General features: G+C 41.4%; 1 protein-coding gene across 4 annotated transcripts in view; it reads left to right on the top strand.

Moving 5' to 3' along the window:
- acvrl1 (activin A receptor like type 1) overlaps nt 1-18,473 on the top strand; it is a 47,438-nt gene extending 28,965 nt beyond the window's left edge. For 2 of the 4 annotated variants that reach the window (XM_060938472.1, XM_060938471.1), the window contains 9 exons: nt 1,021-1,092; nt 5,602-5,823; nt 6,169-6,350; nt 9,710-9,809; nt 10,967-11,113; nt 13,622-13,897; nt 14,056-14,253; nt 16,894-17,024; nt 17,305-18,473. In XM_060938472.1, the coding sequence (XP_060794455.1) occupies nt 1,023-1,092; nt 5,602-5,823; nt 6,169-6,350; nt 9,710-9,809; nt 10,967-11,113; nt 13,622-13,897; nt 14,056-14,253; nt 16,894-17,024; nt 17,305-17,451 (1,473 nt within the window). In that variant the 5' untranslated portion in view covers nt 1,021-1,022 and the 3' untranslated portion in view covers nt 17,452-18,473. Of the gene's footprint in view, nt 1-636; nt 1,093-5,601; nt 5,824-6,168; nt 6,351-9,709; nt 9,810-10,966; nt 11,114-13,621; nt 13,898-14,055; nt 14,254-16,893; nt 17,025-17,304 lie in introns of those variants that run through there. The other 2 variants (XM_060938473.1, XM_060938470.1) reach the window with 2 other exon arrangements.

Raw genomic sequence — 18,473 nt, 5'->3', positions numbered from 1 at the left:
TATAGGGCTAAGGATAAGAACAGAAGCATGTGTGGCAGAGTTCAAATTCTGACGAACGTCAAAGAAAATAATCCAAAGCATATGTTTTATAGAACACATCAAAGCAGAACAATGGCTTATTTTTTTTTCCTGAGTCTTTGGAAAAAAGGAATCAGTTCCAACCCCTGCCTGGCTCTTAATACCCATCTATTTCAAAACAGCATGGGTGACTCCTTTTTTCCATTACATAATAGGAATAAATTATATACTTATGGAATTAAAGTCCCAGAGCCACACACATGCTTCCTAATGTTTGATGAACCGTTTACGAGCACAGACAAAAAGTACGGCATTCCTCTAGCGGTTTTCTTCCACCAAAAGTTGCACAAAGAGCATGACTAAATCAAACCCAACGTTTTATCCACCAGGAGCTAAACTTGATGTGATTTCGAATGTCATTTTTGCTGTCTCCGTGGTGCGCTTGAAATGTGAAAAGCAGCCAAGTCGTCACATTTCCAACGTTTTATCATTTCACGATCTCCTGAGACAAAGAGCCACATGCAGCCGTCGTGTTTGTGTGCCCAGTAGCCGCGTAGACTTTTAGGAATGAGCGCGGCCCCTGTCTCTGGCTGCCGAGTTTCTCAATGGCAGGAAGCATAGCCATCAATATTTACTCTGCGTGCGGAACAGCCAGCATGTCCATTTCGAAAGCCTGTTCCCACCCACTCTGACTGCAGCAATTAGAGCGCAGGCAGACTGACTGGACCCACTGCCTGTTGCTTTTTCAGCCCGTGACTTCCTCTACTGCGGGGACGGAGCTGCCTGCCGTGCTGCCAAGACCATTTAGGGATCTCGCGTCCTGGTCACATGGCATGCCAGCTAGCTACACATCAGCTTTAACTCACAGCTGGACGGGATGGGACAGTAGATGATTCGAAGATGTTGGGATGAGGGGGCGGAGGTGACTGTACCGGATGTGATCGTGACATAAACGAAAGCGTTTTGCAGGCTTTTGATGTCTTTTTTTTGTCTTCCTTGCAGAGATGGAGGCTGCTGCAGGATTCCTGCTGTTGCTCACTTTGACGTCTTTAAGAGTAAACACAGTTCATGCAGGTAAGGCGATCTCTGTATAGTGCGTAAAAGTATGTTTTTGCTCCAGAGTGTTTCCATGAAAGGCTGTGATTTCGTGTGTTACTGATTGCAAATCAGTCGGTGCAGATGAAGCGATTTGCCCTGTCTAGCAGCGAAACAATAGTGCAGAGGAAATGTGTATCTTCCTGTCACGGCCAAGCTTGCTGTGCATGACAGGACACGTTTTAATAAACTCTCTGTTGGCTCCAGTTGTTTGTCAGGATAGTTGCAGTGCATCTACAACCTGATCTCTTTCTCTGTGATATTTGAGAACACAGCAGAGCACTTTTGATGAATCAAATGTGCTTTGTCAGAAAATGATTCATTGATTAATGTTTTATAATAGCATACACTGCAAAAAATAAAAATCTTAGGAAGTTTATTTGTCTATTTTCAAGTCAAAACATCGAGCCTCCCTTATTATAAGACATAATTGCCCAACAAGCAAAACCTCATTTAGCTAGAAAGGCTAGTTTTTAGACAGTCCATCTTGAAAATCTTGTATAGACAAAATGTCTTGAAAAAGTCTTATTTGGAAGTTTTGAATTTTTTTTTTAAAACAAGTAAGTACATTTTGGACATTTGTCAAATGCGGTTCATCTTGTTTCAAGAAGAAAAAAAAACTAAGTATGCTTGTTTTGGGAATAAATGAACTTTACTGAAATCTTTGAATCTTTCATTCCAATTCAACTCCACCTTACAGATCCTAAGTTTACTGCGACTGTTTTCTCAGTCATTCAGAGTGAGCTCCTTCTAGATGCTGTACAGACTCGAGACCAGACAAGTGCCTTCAAAAAGGCTATGAGTGAGTGGAGGGCGTTTTAGTGACGTCTTTTTGGAATGCTGAGAGTTAAGTTCAGTGGGGGTTTTTTTTGTTTGTTTGCTTGTTTGGTTGGGGTTTTTTTTTTGTGCCTGATCTTGTAAACCCCTCGTACACTGCACTGTTGCTTTGGCGTTGTGTAAGCACTGTAAGTCAAAATGCGTAGACTTTTTTTTTTTTTGGTGCCTGAGGTCCTGGGGAAGTGGAATCTTAAGAGATGTTTTAATGTTTGAATGTTGAAATGGGAAAAAAAAAAACTTGTTGCAATGCTACACGTGTCGTCAACTTGATTCAAGATAGTCTCTGGTCTCATATCTAGAGCATTTTACTAATTACAGGTCACAAAAGGAGAATCTTTTAAGCTAGCAATGCTTAGTTGTAGAATTTAACAATCCTAATATTAGTATATTTATCTTAAATTCAGTTTTTACTGCTAAGACTTTGTGAATTTAAGTGAAATACCCTTAAAATGAAATAAATAAAAATGACTTGAATGGCGAAATGTAAGAAGTACGATCTTTTTATAAGAACCATTTTGATTATTTTGAGTTAATCAGAGCTCGCATAATAAGTTCCCCAATCTTATTTTGGAATTATTTCATCTAAAAACAGGTTAGATTTTTCATCTTACTTTAAGAAATCTTACCAAGTCAAATTTGACTAGTTCCATTGGCAGATTTTTTTCACCCGATTCAAGCAAATATGCTTTGTTTTAATCTTTTATTTCTTATTTTTGAAAGGCCATTTTTTGCAGTGTAGTTTTGGAGAGTAGTTACACTGCAAAAAAAAAACTGAATTTGAGGAGAAAATTCCTTAATACTCGTGAAATTATCTTGCTGCATGGACAAATAATTTTACTTGACAAGACATCTTGGAATAAGTTGGTTACAGTCTAGAACTGGTTTCAATAATCTCAGAGTTGGTGTCTTGTATTCGTCTACACTGTAGAAATGATATCTTAAGTTAGAATATCTTGAATATAGTTGAAACGATCGAGCATTTCCAACTAGAAGAATACAAGACACCAACTCTGAGATTATTAAAACCAGTTCTAGACTGTAACCAATTTATTCCAAGATGTCTTGTCAAGTAAAATGGTCTATCCATGCAGCAAGATAATTTCACTAGTATTAAGGAATTTTCTCCTCAAATTCAGTTTTCAGTGGGTTTTTTTACAGTGTACGGCTGCAAGGTTTATATCTCGTGTGTTATCATTTCTTTGTTACGACTTGTATAAACTCATTAAAGCGTGTAATAGGTTCTCTGTGGCGAGATGTTTATTTAGAATTTATGGAAGGAGTCTCCAGTGTTAGTGTTTAAAAGTCAGAGGCTTTCCACGACAAGAAGTTTCTCTTTAACTTAACATAAGCTGCATTTTTTTTTTGGCTTATCAACTTCAGAGAGAGGCCGGTGAGGAAACAACTGTTTACAGTTGTTAAAACATAAGTTATTCAGGAGTTAACTTGTTTCTTAGACATTCCACAACATTAGACATAACTGGGTTAGACCTCATGGTTAGAGAAGCAGTTTGGGACCAAAAGGTCACCAGTTCACTTCCCTGGACCAGCAGGAATGACTGAAGTGCCTTTGAGCAAGGCACCTAACCCCCAACTTCTCCCCAGGCTGCTCTGGGAACGTTGTATGTTGCTCTGGATAAGAGCGTCTTTAAAGCTTGACGGCCTTTCGATTTCATAAAATCGCTGAAATTTAGTTCTCTTTAAAATTTGGTCATTCTGAAATATGGTTATTTCTGCAATATCTCAAAATATCAGGTCATTCTGTGCCTGGGAAGTTATTTAATTTGAGGGGATTCCCGAGCAAATAATGTGCATGAAATCGCTCACTTCTTGCAGTCAAGCAGACAGAGGAAGTCCGTGTGTTTGTGCATGCACAGGTTTACCTTCTTCTTCTTCTTTTGGGTTTTACGGCAGCTGGCATCCACAGTGTTGCATTACTGCCATCTACAGGTTTCCCTTTGAGCGTGCACTGACAGTTCCATCATTCTGTCGCTAAATGAACAGCTGATCACACCGAGGTGCTCGCTGACCGCCGATATTTATTAGTTTGGTCCTGCGTTTCCTTTCCTTCGTATATAACATAACGTCTTTCCTTCTCGCTTTCTGTTACTGTCGTCGGTCTTTCACGTTTCATTCGCACACTCACGCACGTCCTCCATTTTTCTCTCCTGCTTCAAATTTGTATCCCACAATGCCTTGTGCGAACCGGGAAAGCCCACCATGTGATGTATGACATAGTATCTTGAATTGGGTCATGGTGAAGCAGGAAAAACTAGCGGCGAATTTAGGGCCACATGGAGATAAATTCATTAATTGTTCTGTTTAAAAATCGAATAAAATTGGAAGTCTGTGATTCGAATTCAGTAGCTTTCGGTCCAGTCAACAAAAATAACTGGACGTCAGGGAAAATTCATTTTATGATCTACACTTGAAAAATCTGAAAGGCAGTCTACCTTTAAAAGTGCATTGAGATTGTGTAATTAGTGGGTTATGTCCCTGAACCTTGCCAAAGAGTCTGAAAAAACTCAGTTTCTGTGTAAAATAAACCATGGCTTGTATTTACCTGTGGTAACTCAGTGGTTAAGGCATTGGGCCACTGACCAGAAGATCATGAATTAGAATCCCAGCATCACCAAGCTGCCACTGTTGGGATTTGAGCAAAACTCCTCACTCTGTACTGCATCCTGTCTCAATTGTAAGTCAGTCTGGGTGAAAGTGTTAGCTAAACGAGTTAAAGGTAAAAGTAAATGATGGTTTGTCCTTCTGGGAAAACAGTTCAAGGTTTTATGTAGAATCTGTACAACAAAGCGATTCCCAGTAGAACCTTTGAGCTTTAAGAGCCGTTAATCCAAAGAAATCTTCAGGAAAGCCCACCATGTGATTTCATGATGTAGTATCTTGAATTGAGTCATGGTGAAGCAGGAAAAAATAGCGGAGAATTTAGGGCCACGTAGAGATAAATTCATTAATTGTTCTGTTTAAGGGGCGGCACGGTGGTGTAGTGGTTAGCGCTGTCGCCTCACAGCAAGAAGGTCCTGGGTTCGAGCCCCGGGGCCGGCGAGGGCCTTTCTGTGCGGAGTTTGCATGTTCTCCCCGTGTCCGCATGGGTTTCCTCCGGGTGCTCCGGTTTCCCCCACAGTCCAAAGACATGCAGGTTAGGTTAACTGGTGACTCTAAATTGACCGTAGGTGTGAATGATTGTCTGTGTCTATGTGTCAGCCCTGTGATGACCTGGCGACTTGTCCAGGGTGTACCCCGCCTTTCGCCCGTAGTCAGCTGGGATAGGCTCCAGCTTGCCTGCGACCCTGTAGAAGGATAAAGCGGCTAGAGATAATGAGATGAGATGTTCTGTTTAAAAAAACTAATAAAATTGGAAGTCTGTGATTTGAATTCAGTAGCTTTCGGTCCACTAAACAAAAATAATTGGGTGTCGGGGAAAATTCTTTTTATGACCTAAACGTGAAAAATCTGACAGGCAGTACAGCTTTAATAAACTAAGGATGACCCTTTTGTACAGGTGATAAAGATGACCGTCACTATGTTTCTGTTTCACAGAAAGGAGTCAAGATGCTTAAATGGTCTACTACGCAGCCAACTATGACATGTACTCTCATCTGATCATTGTCATTTCATGGTTTCTGTCTCTCTTTTCAGACCAAAGCACAATACGAAAGGTGAAGTGTGTATGTGAAAACGCATGCACAGATGAGTGTATAGGCTATGTCTGCTTCTTCATCTCGATCAATGGGCAGATTGAGAGGGGCTGCTTTGAGAAGCCTCAGAGGGAGCAGTGCTATGTCTCTGGGATCCCCAATTTGTTCGTCAACTGCTGCTCCAGTGACTACTGCAACACCAACATAACATTACCCGAAACCGGTAAGGGATTATGAGCAAGAAAAGGTTTTTGGAGAATCTAATGCTCAAGTTGTGTTTTTAAAATGTGAAGTAGCAGTGCCTATTCTGATCCTCAATGATCATAGCAACAATACATGTGAGGAATTTCCTGTTAGGGACTTATCCTGAAGTGACCAAAAAAAGATAGCACTGCTGCCCTCTAGTGGTGCTGTATAAATAAGTACAGTCACATAATTTTTGCAATGTTCACAAATAAAGACAGATGGCTGAATGATGCATAATTAAATTATCCTTCATTATGCTGTGTCTTGTAAATATTGATGTCTTCTGTGTCTGTGTGTGCTTTAAAAATAAACCCAAACTTAGGAACAAGCGGACATGGCAGTGTGATTGTGCTGGTGGCTGTGCCGTTGTTGGTGCTGGTTTTGTTTTCCATAGCAGTGTGTGGTTTTGTGTTGTGGCTACGCTCCAAACGACAGCACCACCAACTGCAGAAACATGACCCCCCCATGATCAAAGTGCCCAATGGAGGAGACCCGACCTACGGGGTATGTGCTGCTCATGAGCTACAGTGTCTCATCCGTCATGCACAACTTATATTATCCTTATATTATAGAACATAATGCATCATCAGTTATGATAGTTTATAACACAGCACTGTTGAGATGTTGATTCTGATATCAGAAGGTGTTCATTAATCTTCTGTACCATCACTGCTCTGACATCATGGCTCCAATAGTAGTACCAGCTGCAAGACAAATCACATTTACGGTACAGTGCCCTCCATGATTATTAGCACCTCTTGTAAAGATGAGTAAAAAGGGTTAGAAAGAAATCCACCTTTTGGTGAAGTCGCTTCATCTCACGCTGAAAAAAATGAGAAAAAAATCCCACCTTTAATTGAAATAAATGTGTTCAGAGAAAAACAAATCCCTCATCAAGAAAATTATTTTCAATAAAAAACATACATCACTATTATTGGCACCACTGCATTTAATACTTTGTACAACCTCCTTTACCAGTAAAACAGCCCTGAGTCTCTCCTGTAACATTTTATAAGGTTGGAGATACAGAGCAGGACATCTGAGCCTATTTCTCTTTACACAATCTCTATAGATCATCCAGGGTCCTCGACCCTCTCTTGTGTTCTCTCCTCTTCAGCTCACAACACAGGGTTTCACTGGGGTTCAGGTCCAGGGACTGAGATGGCCAGGGTAGAAGCTTGATTCTGTGCTCAGTGAACCATTTCTGTGTTGATTTGGACATACGCTTCGGATCATTGTCCTGCTGGAAGATCAAATAACAACCCAGTTTTAGTTTCCTGTCAAAGGCAGACAGATTTTGATTTAAAATGTCCTGGTATTTCATGGGGGGCGGCACGGTGGTGTAGTGGTTAGCGCTGTCGCCTCACAGCAAGAAGGTCCGGGTTCGAGCCCCGTGGCCGGCGAGGGCCTTTATGTGCGGAGTTTGCATGTTCTCCCCGTGTCCGCGTGGGTTTCCTCCGGGTGCTCCGGTTTCCCCTACAGTCCAAAGACATGCAGGTTAGGTTAACTGGTGACTCTAAATTGACTGTAGGTGTGAATGTGAGTGTGAATGGTTGTCTGTGTCTATGTGTCAGCCCTGTGATGACCTGGCGACTTGTCCAGGGTGTACCCCGCCTTTCGCCCGTAGTCAGCTGGGATAGGCTCCAGCTTGCCTGCAACCCTGTAGAACAGGATAAAGCGGCTAGAGATGATGAGATGAGATAGAGATGAGATGAGATGGTATTTCATGGAGTCAATGATGCCATGAACCCGAATAAGGTTTCCAGGGGCTTGGGAGGAAAAACAGCGTCAAAACATCACAGAACTTCCACCATAGAGTTTTACAGTTGGGATCGGGTTCTTTTCATTATCGCTATTATTCTTTTTACACCAAACCCGTCTTGAGTGTTTAGTGCCAAAAAGCTCCATTTTTGTTCCATCAGACCAGAGAGCACGGTTCTAGGCAAAGTTATAGTAGCGTTTCACAAACTTCAGTGCTTACATTTGTGGTTAACTGACCGAAAAGGCTTTTTCTGGAACCTTCCAAATAATCTGTTGGCATGGAGGTGGAGTCTGATGGTGGTTTTGGAGACATGGAGATCCCAAGAATTTCATCTCATCTCATTATCTCTAGCCGCTTTATCCTGTTCTACAGGGTCACAGGCAAGCTGGAGCCTATCCCAGCTGGCTACGGGCGAAAGGCGGGGTACACCCTGGACAAGTCGCCAGGTCATCACAGGGCTGACACATAGACACAGACAACCATTCACACTCACATTCACACCTACGGTCAATTTAGAGTCACCAGTTAACCTAACCTGCATGTCTTTGGACTGTGGGGGAAACCGGAGCACCCGGAGGAAACCCACGCGGACACGGGGAGAACATGCAAACTCCACACAGAAAGGCCCTCACCGGCCCCGGGGCTCGAACCCGGACCTTCTTGCTGTGAGGCGACAGCGCTAACCACTAAACCACCGTGCTGCCCTCCCAAGAATTTACTTTTTCTTATAATTCTTGTAATTCATCTTTGGGGTTTTGTTTTGTTTTGTTTTGTTTTGTTTTGTTTTGTTTTGGCTCTCTTGCCATCTTCCTCACTGTATGTGGGAATAAAATAAACTTAGGTCCTCTTCCTGGCGAGTTTGTAACAGTTCCAGTTGGTGTCCACTTTTTTATTATTGCCCTAACAGTAGAAATGGACATTTTCAGGTAAGGAGCTATTTTAATAACCATTCCCTGACTTATGAACTTCAACACATTTCTCCTTCATTTATTTTTTGTGTTCTTATTTTTCCCATGCTGATGGATGACTAAGGGAATTTGATCTCTGGGTCACCTCATATTTGTTCCCCAGTTAATCAGGAGGTCCAGGATTACAACTTGAAAGTTCCTACTCACTCCAATCATCTCAAAAATACTGTACAATTTAAACAGGAAACATGCTTCAGGTACATTGTGTTTGCTATAATTTCCAGGAGTGCCAGTAATCGTGGCACATGTGTTTTTGTTGAAAATATTTATTTCTTAATGAGGGATTTTTTTTAATATATTTATTTCAATTAAAGGTTGGATTTTTCTCATTTTCTCAGCGTGAGATGAAGCAATTTCACCAAAAGGTGGATTTTTTTCTAACCATTTTTTCTAATCTTTACAAGGGGCGCCAGTAATCATTGAGAGCACTGTATATTAATAGTCTTGGTCTAATACATTATCATTTTTATAGTAAAAGCTAATTCACAGAGAATTACACGGCTTGTATGTATGACTATAAACTGATAAAACCTAAGTATTGTATTATAAACAAATCTTAATAATGGGCTGTGGTATAAGAGGAATAAAGGACTTGAATAAGATACTTGGGGCAGCACTGTGGTGTAGTGGTTAGCGCTGTCGCCTCACAGCAAGAAGGTTCTGAGTTTGAGCCCCGGGGCCGACGGGCGCCTTTCTGTGTGGAGTTTGCATGTTCTCCCCGTGTCCGCGTGGGTTTCCTCCGGGTGCTCCGGTTTCCCCCACAGTCCAAAGACATGCAGGTTAGGTTAACTGGTGACTCTAAATTGACCGTAGGTGTGAATGTGAGTGTGAATGGTTGTCTGTGTCTATGTGTCAGCCCTGTGATGACCTGGCGACTTGTCCAGGGTGTACCCCGCCTTTCGCCCGTAGTCAGCTGGGATAGGCTCCAGCTTGCCTGCGACCCTGTAGAACAGGATAAAGTGGCTAGAGATAATGAGATGAGATGAGAATAAGATACTTGTTGATTATTTTCCTATAACGGCACACACATCATGTTTTATTCCTTAATTACTGTAACCGTGTCCTTGTAGGTTGAATTCTATTGAAATGTCTTATCTATTGGAGTATGACGTGTGTACTTTTGTTTCATGTAGGATATCTTTGATGAGTTTTGCACATCAGGCAGTGGGACCGGCCTGCCTTACCTGGTGCAGAGGACCATGGCTCGGCAGATCTCCTTGGTGGAGTGTGTTGGTGAGTGAGTAAGATTCATTTGAAACAAACTGAAAACAGAAGGTTATTATAGTGTAAATCAAATTGTCCTTATTTATTTATTTATTTATTTTTCATTTATAAAGTACATGTATACGTAGTATTCTAAAGCACTTGACAAAATACTGTATATATATAATTTTTTTTTTAATTCACTGGATATGAGCAATCATGCGCTCTGATTGGCTACTCTACTACTAGGCTATCAGCTCATATACCATATACCATGAGTAGAGAAAAACAAAATGGCGGCGCGAGTTGCTGAACCAACCGAGGACGAAATAAAAGCTCTAGTCAAAAACAAAACCCCCAAAAAATACAAAAAAAAGCAACAAAATATGGAATGAAAGCATTTCATGGTAAGAGCGTCTCTTTTTTCATTTTTCAATAATTATTACTCTAGCATTTTTCACAGATTTGCTCCTGTCATTTCGCCAGTTTGTTTACATTCTCAGCAGAAATGAGTTTGTCGGATGTTTTGTATAAAGTCTTTCTCGAATTTGCAAAAAAATACAAATAAAACTGCTCTTTTTCTCAAAATCCAGTGAATGTGGCTAGAATAAAACAGTTATTCCAATCAATCTCGTCGTACATGGCTTATAGCCAACTCGGTGCTATGCGCCTCGTCAGCTATCAGCTCATGTACGACTCGATTTTGTGGAATAACTGTATGCGTGTGTAACGTTCTTTGAAAAAATAATAATCATAAAGCTATATATTATACAAAATTCCAAAAACATAGACAAAAAACTTTCAGAAAGACACAAATATCATTGTTGCCAACGATATTTGTGAAAAAAGAAAGGAAAAAAGGCCACATATTATAAAAAAATTCTTAAACCATTGACTAAAAAAACTTCCAGAAAGACACATACATACAGTAACGTTGTTGCCAACGAATAATTCTAACTATTCTTAGTATTTTTACGGAATACTTGTGTCTTTAAGTGTTTCTTAAATAACTCAAAGTCAGTTTCAAAACAAAGAGCATCTGGTAGTTCATTCCACAGTGTTGGCGGTGAGTAACTAAAACTTCAACCACCGAATGTTGTCCTGTTTACATTTGGAGCTTTGAGGTAGTTCTGCCATATGCCATATTTATTTTTGCCATATGTTAAGAGAGTGTGTGTTTTGGACAGGTAAGGGCCGTTATGGAGAGGTGTGGAGGGGCACGTGGATGGGAGAGAATGTGGCTGTGAAAATCTTCTCCTCTCGAGATGAACAGTCCTGGTTCCGAGAGACTGAAATCTACAACACTGTCCAGCTAAGACATGAAAACATCTTGGGTAAGAACCACATACTTGGAACAATCACATCTATTCCAAGTGGAGCTTTCTCCTGGTCAGGGTTGTGGTGGATCCAGAGTCTATCCCAGTAAAACTGGGTGTGAGGCACCATGCACACACACACACACATTCGTGCACTCATTCACACACAGAGCAATTTATCTGACCCAGTCCACCGACTGGTAAATATATTTATGGAAAGTGGAAGGAAGCTGGAGAATCCAGAGGAAACATAGACACACAGACTCAGAGAGAACATTCAAACATTTGCCTTACAGCCAGAAAGGATCAAACGAGGAGGACAGTGAGGCGTGAGCTGTGAGGCGGTGATGCTATTAGCCCTGCTAAGACAGAAAATAAATATACATGAATAATTTAATGTGTTTTGTGGTCAATACTGTGCCTTGTTCATTAAAGTCTAATGTTACTTCTGGATTAGTGAAAGCCTCAGATGCTTCACCGATGGCCCATGGAGCATCTCATACAGTATCTTTTGTACACTTAGCTGGACACAAGCTTCAGAATCTTTCTTTGTACACATATGCACAATATAGTCGTTGGATTTCAAAATGTTTGGCATCACATCATTAAAAGTTAGAAGAAAGTGGCATGTAAGTGTTTTTTTTTTCAATATCAGTGAAACAGCATATTTTCATGAAAGTAGGCAGTTCTTGGCAGTGTTGTAGTCGAGTCACTAAACCTCGAGTCCGAGTCCAGTCTCGAGTCCCCAGTGTTCAAGTCCAGGTCATGAAAGAAAATTCCGAGTCAAGTCCGAGAACAAGACTCCAATGGCGCCATTTGACGGTGGCTGTTGCTGCCTTTATGTGAAAGCGTCTCTGCTACTGTACTGGACTAACGTTCCTGCTCGACTGCCCCATTTTAGTTAACAGGCTACAGATAAAAAGCTTGTTCATTGCTCAGCAAGCCCCGCCCACTATCAACAGGACAAATAACATGAGAGAGGGTTAACACTAGCTAGTTCATCGCTTAGGTGGGGTTTACATTAGACCGTATCAGCGGATCATCAGATTAACGTTTTTAAAACGATTAGTGTGCACACAGCAACGCCAATACACGATTTGCGTGCACACAGCAACGCCAATACACGGATACGCTCGGCTCCGCAGGCATCCTGCGCTCCAAATCACTCCGCCCTGAACAGCGAGTGCCCTCTGGAGGGTGCGCACTCCGGCCCTGCGCAGCTCACAGAGCGCGCGAGTGGAGTGCACGAGCAGTGATTTGGGACTGAGCCGCTGTGTGTGTGATCTCAGTGCATGTCGGGCATGCGCGTCACTTACCACTTGCAAGTGGAAGGATGGCAAGCCTAAAGACAATCATAACTACACAATGGGCAGTATTTGCATCAGTATTTGCAGTATTTTCATACTTTTATACTCTTTAATGAAAGGTGATACAAGGCGGAAGTCCGCGCCGTTTTTCAGCAGTCGCGTCACATGACCAACGCCAGCGAATCAGGAAGGTGGATGTCACAGTGACGTTGTCCAATGACGACGCCAGCTAGAGCTCAGCACAGCGTATCCGCGTATTCTCAATGTTTACACAGCACCGGACCAGACACGATCTGGATTGAATACGTGGACCCTGACGGATTCCCGTTTCCCGGCGTTTCCAGGCGTTTTAATGTAAACGGACAGTGCATCCGCAAAGAAAACGAGACAGATACGGTCTAATGTAAACTTGGCCTTAGCAAGCGAGCCCCACCCACTATCAACAGAGCAATGAACATAGCCTGTCACTTCCTTCTCTGGGTGGAGCTTACCAAATGACGATTGAAGTTCGAGGTTGTCCCCGTCGTCTCCTCGATGGTTCTTCTACATATGGAACACATAGCAGTGCATGTTTTCCCACTGCACTAGAAGTCATAAACAAAGCGGACAACCCTAGGGTCGTTCTCTCCAGGTATTTTAGCAGAATGAATGTTAGTTTGTTCCTGAACATGACGTATGAACAGGTAAATGTGCATCCTCTTGGACAAAATTAGTATAAAAGTTAATGTAGATATACATATAAATATCTTACGCCAAATTATTATGGCATGTTACAAAAAATAAAGAAAAAATCAGAGTCCTCGTGTCCAATTTACGAGTCCGAATGCAGTTAATGTACGAGTCCGAGTCATCAGTGCTCAAGTCCAAGTCAAGTCACGAGTCCTTAAAATTAGGGCACGAGTCGGACTCGAGTGCTACAAGCCTGGTTCTTGGGCATGTAAAGAAAAGTCTGGCTTGCAAGACTGCGTATGGATTCTGTTAGTGTGTCTGATTTCATTTTTTATCTAGTGCATTTATTCAATGTAGCTATCAGTAATTTTGATGCATTTGTTCTTCTGTAATAGTCTGTTGAACAATTTCCAACATGCCAGTGATAATTTCTGTACCTAACAAGTCCTGGCACATAAAGTGATTCCATTCCCAATTACGTGGAAAACTGACCATTTCATACCTTTGACCAGACAGAAATGTATTACAATCTCGCAATCTCTTCTTTCAGGATTCATCGCCTCAGACATGACATCAAAGAACTCCAGCACGCAGCTCTGGCTGGTGACTCATTTCCATGAGCTGGGCTCACTTTATGACTTCCTGCAATACAGCACCTTGGATCCAGAGGCGTGTTTGTGCATGTGCCTGTCAATAGCCAGTGGCCTGGTGCACCTTCACACAGAAATCCTCACCACTCAGGGCAAGCCGGCCATCGCCCACCGTGACCTCAAAAGCCGCAACATTCTGGTGAAGAGGAACGGCCAATGCTGCATCGCTGACTTGGGTAAGGGAAATGCTTAAAGGATCATTCATGAGAGTTTGTTTCACTGACTGGTCACAAAAGTGTAAGCTCTTTGTGGTAAAATGAAGTTTTGGCAGCTTTTTTGCAGTAAACCTGAAATGACCTTTTCACTAATGGGTTGCTCTTGTGTGTTTTGGTAGGTCTGGCTGTCATTCATTCTCAGTCCAATGACTACCTGGATGTAGGGAACAACCCAAGGGTAGGCACCAAACGCTACATGGCCCCTGAGGTCCTAGATGAGAGTATCCGTGTGGACATCTTTGAATCGTACAAGCAGACTGATATCTGGGCTTTGGGACTGGTTTTGTGGGAGATCACCCGCCGAACCATCGTGAATGGTTAGTACGATCCCCAGTATCATGGTCTAGGCTGAGGCAAAAAAAAGATTTTCCATAATTTTCCATAAACATCACTTAGCTCAAAATGTCTGCCCAAAGGCTTTAAAATTGAATACTTAAAAATTCATAAAACTCATCTGCTACTGCAGGATTTTGGTAATAATTTAGTTGGTAATAAGGTCTATCTATAACCTACATTTCTACAATGTCTTGCAAAAATATTCATCCCCCTTGGTGTTTGTCCTGTTTTGTCGCGATCCAAGCTGGAATTAAAATGGATATTTGGAGGGTTAGCACCATTTCATTTACAAAACATGCCTACCACTTTAAAAGTGCAAATTGTTTTTTTTTTTATTGTGACACAAACAATAATTAAGATGAAAAAAAATCTGGAGTGTGCATAGGTATTCACCCCCAAAGTCAATACTTTGTAGAACAACCTTTTGCTGTAATTACAGCTGCAAGTCTCTTGGGGTATGTCTCTATTAGCTTAACACATTTAGCCACTGGGATTTTCGCCCGTTCCTCAAGGCAAAACTGCTCCAACTCCTTCAAGTTAGATGGGTTGCGTTGGTGTACAGCAATCTTCAAGTTATGCCACAGATTCTCAATTGGATTGAGGTCTGGGCTTGGACTAGGCCATTCCAAGGCATTTAAATGTTTCCCTTTAAACCACTCCAGTCTAGCTTTAGCAGTAGGTTTAGGGTCATTGTCCTGCTGGAATGTGAACCTTCGTCCCAGTCTCAAACCTCTGGCTGACTCAAGCAGGTTTTCCTCCAGAATTGCCCTCTATTTAGTGCCATCTATTTTACCTTTGGTCCTGACCAGCTTTCCTGTCCCTGCAGATGAAAAATATCCCCACAGCATGATGCTGCCACCACCATGCTTCACTGTAGGAATGGTGTTCTCAGGGTGTTGGGTTTGCACCACACATGGCATTTCCCACTGATGGCCAAAAAGTTCAATTTTAGTCTCATTTGGCCAGAGAATCTTCTTCCATGTGTTTGGGGAGTCTGCCACATGCTGTTGGGCAAACTCCAAACGTGTTTTCTTAAGCAATGGCTTTTTTCTGGCCACTCTTCCTTAAAGCCACGCTCTGTGGAGTGTACAGCTTAAAGTGGTCCTATGGACAGATACTCCCATCTTCACTGTGGATCTTTGCAGCTCCTTCAGTGTTATCTTTGGTGTCTTTGTTGCATCTCTGATCAATGCCCTCCTTGCCCGGTCTGTGAGTTTGGGTGGATGGCTTTCTCTTGTCAGGTTTGTAGTGGTGCCATATTCTTTCCATTTTGCTATAATGGATTGAATGGTGCTCCGTGGGATATTCAAAGTTTGGGATATTTTTTATAACCCAACCCTGATCTATACTTCTCCACAACTTTGTCTCTGACCTGTTTGAAGGCTCCTTGGTTTTCATGTTGCTTGCTTAGTAGTGTTGCAGAGTCAGGGTCCTTCCAGAACAGGTTGATTTATACATACATCATGTGACAGATCATGTGACATTTTGATCTCACACAGGTGGATCTTAATCAACTAATTATGTGACTTATGAAGTGAGTTGGTTGGACCAGCTCTTATTTAGGGGTTTCATGCGAAAGGGGGTGAATATCTACGGTATGCACACTCCAGATTCCTGTTTTTTTTTTTTCATTTTAATTATTTTTGTGTCACAATTTTAAAAAAAAAATTCAAGTGGTCGGCATGTTGTGTAAATCAAATGCTGCTAACCCCCCAAAAAATCCATTTTAATTCCAGCTTGTAATGCGACAAAACAGGACAAACACCAAGGGGGACGAATACTTTTGCAAAACACTATCTATTGCTGTAAGTGCCAAGATAAGCAGTGTAACTCGGTGTTCAGATATTAATATTGTTCTTCAAGATACGCTGGCAAAGTATCACGATTGAATGCGTTTTTAAGTTTATGAATAACATCCTCTGTTCTTGCTACACAGACAGTGTATATCGCATCATTACGATAAGTATAAAGGAAATCTTTCCCGTATTTCTCACATCACTCCACAGAATCCCCATGTCTCACTGTCTTGCCAACATAATCTGTCCCTTTCTACTATTTGTGTCTGTCTCCACTATCCACCAAAGATTAGCAGTCCAGCAATTATAAACAGTCTTATCATGTGTCAGCACGCCGACTCATACAGTCCAGATGCTTCTTATCTCTCGCTTGTGTTTTTTTTTAAGCATACTAGACACACAAATACACTATATATGCATCATGCATGATGGACAAATCCACTGAAATCAAGATATAGCCACTATCTCTTTTTATATGTTTGTATTAAAAAAAAAACTAGTAGAAAGCATATGTCTTTTATTATGTCTTTTCATACACTACAGTACAGGATATGCAGCTGTATTGTCTCACACACACACACATTTTTTTTTTCTGATGCTAACTTATGCTCTTGAGTCTTTTTTTCCCCTCACACACACTTTCTGGAAGTCATCCAGCCCTCCTTCCACAAAACTATTAGCTGTTCCAAGACTCCTTAAAATTTCAAATAGCTGTTTTACAGATATCATTTGACTTGCAGTCTCAACAAATAGCTGACCTTTCCATCAGGAAAACACACTGTAGGTGACCGCAAATATCTTTTTGACGCAATCTATGTTGTGTAGGAATTGTCGAGGAGTATCGCCTGCCTTTTTTTGACGTGGTGCCCTCCGACCCCAGTTTTGAAGAGATGAAGAAGGCGGTGTGTGTGGACCAGTACAGGCCTTGCCTTCACAACCGACTGCATTCCCATCCGGTAGACATTTCTTCTCTGTTAAGATTAAAAAGTGTCCAGAAATGCAGTTTCGTGTGAATTCTTGCTACGACTGCTCTAGTCAGCTTTATGGCAAATTAAATCTTTAAAAAAGAAAAGAAAAGAAAAGCTCTCGGCAAAAGCAATTAGTGTGCTTATTGCTGCTGATGCTGTATTAATTTCAGCTCTGAACAATGCATCCAAACAGAGCCGAGACACCCAAGCCGCTTATTGAATCAGATTTCTTATGAATTAAATCACCTCGTAATGTCTTTGTGTCCAGATTCTGTCTGCTGTAGCGAAAATCATGAAGGAGTGCTGGTTTCAGAGTCCCTCAGCTCGCCTCACTGCCCTGCGTGTGCGTAAGACCCTGGCAAAGCTGGACCAAGACCAAGACTGCAGCACAGACAAACTCAAACTGGATGTCTAGAAGTCTGCTCCTGGTTAATGGACACAAGTTGCAGAACAGGTGCCAGAACCCCTCTTAGCCTCATATGCCTTTTAAGAGCAGCGTCTGACCTCGAGTTCATTCCTGGCGTTTCAGCCGAGGAAGCCGCAAAGCCTGACTGAACTCAGAGCTGTGCTTCTCCTCTGGACTGCAGTATTACTGTTGAAGGATTTACTGCGGGGTTGGGGTTTTTTTTTTTTCAACACAGTGACTCAATTGTCAGTGAAAGTAACTCAAAGTACTCCTTAGGGTTGAGAGATTTGCACATGTTTTTCTGTCGGTGTTGTTTATGAATGTGTTTGTCAGGATATGAGCCATACTGGACTTCCCAATGGAGGAGTTTCCTGAAATTCCTTCATGACTTTGTCTCCCTCCTCCTCCTCCTCCTCCTCCGAAATTCTGAATGTCTTAAATGAGGACACCATGTACTTTGTTCCGACATGGACGTTTTATTCATTCCACAGTTATGACGAAAACATTTAGAACAACCATATACTAAATATATATCCATGATCGCGTACTGATATATAATAGCACACATGCAATATTCATTGCAGTGTAGAACGTGTATGTTATTGCTAAATGTTTCAGACTACATATATATCCAGAGATGAACCTTTGCAGCCCTAAACAGCATGTAATACAGACGTATCCTGCATTCTTACAGGGCGTTCTGTTACCTGCTTATAGCTAGAAATGTCTATTGGTATATCGTTTAATGTTTCACTTTTTTATAATATGTTTTATATTTGTAAAAGACTTATTTAGTACTGTTTTTGCACAGAACAGATATAATTCTCACAAAATATACTGGTATTTAACAAAATAAAAATTATATGATAAAAATGTTATATTTAGGTTATTCTCACGCCTGCTGACGTAATATTTCACTGTCAGTCATAAGTGGGCTCCTGATCAGAATAATGCAGTCATACTATTGCAATAAAGGTTTTGTTTTTTGTGTAGTTTTAAAGAAGAATTAAAAATCTAAGTGTGTATTTAAA

This window comes from Neoarius graeffei, chromosome 13, assembly GCF_027579695.1.
Source record: "Neoarius graeffei isolate fNeoGra1 chromosome 13, fNeoGra1.pri, whole genome shotgun sequence".
NCBI lineage: Eukaryota > Metazoa > Chordata > Actinopteri > Siluriformes > Ariidae > Neoarius > Neoarius graeffei.
Note: the sequence above shows the minus strand (reverse complement) of the source record. Positions and strands in the feature narration are given on the sequence as shown.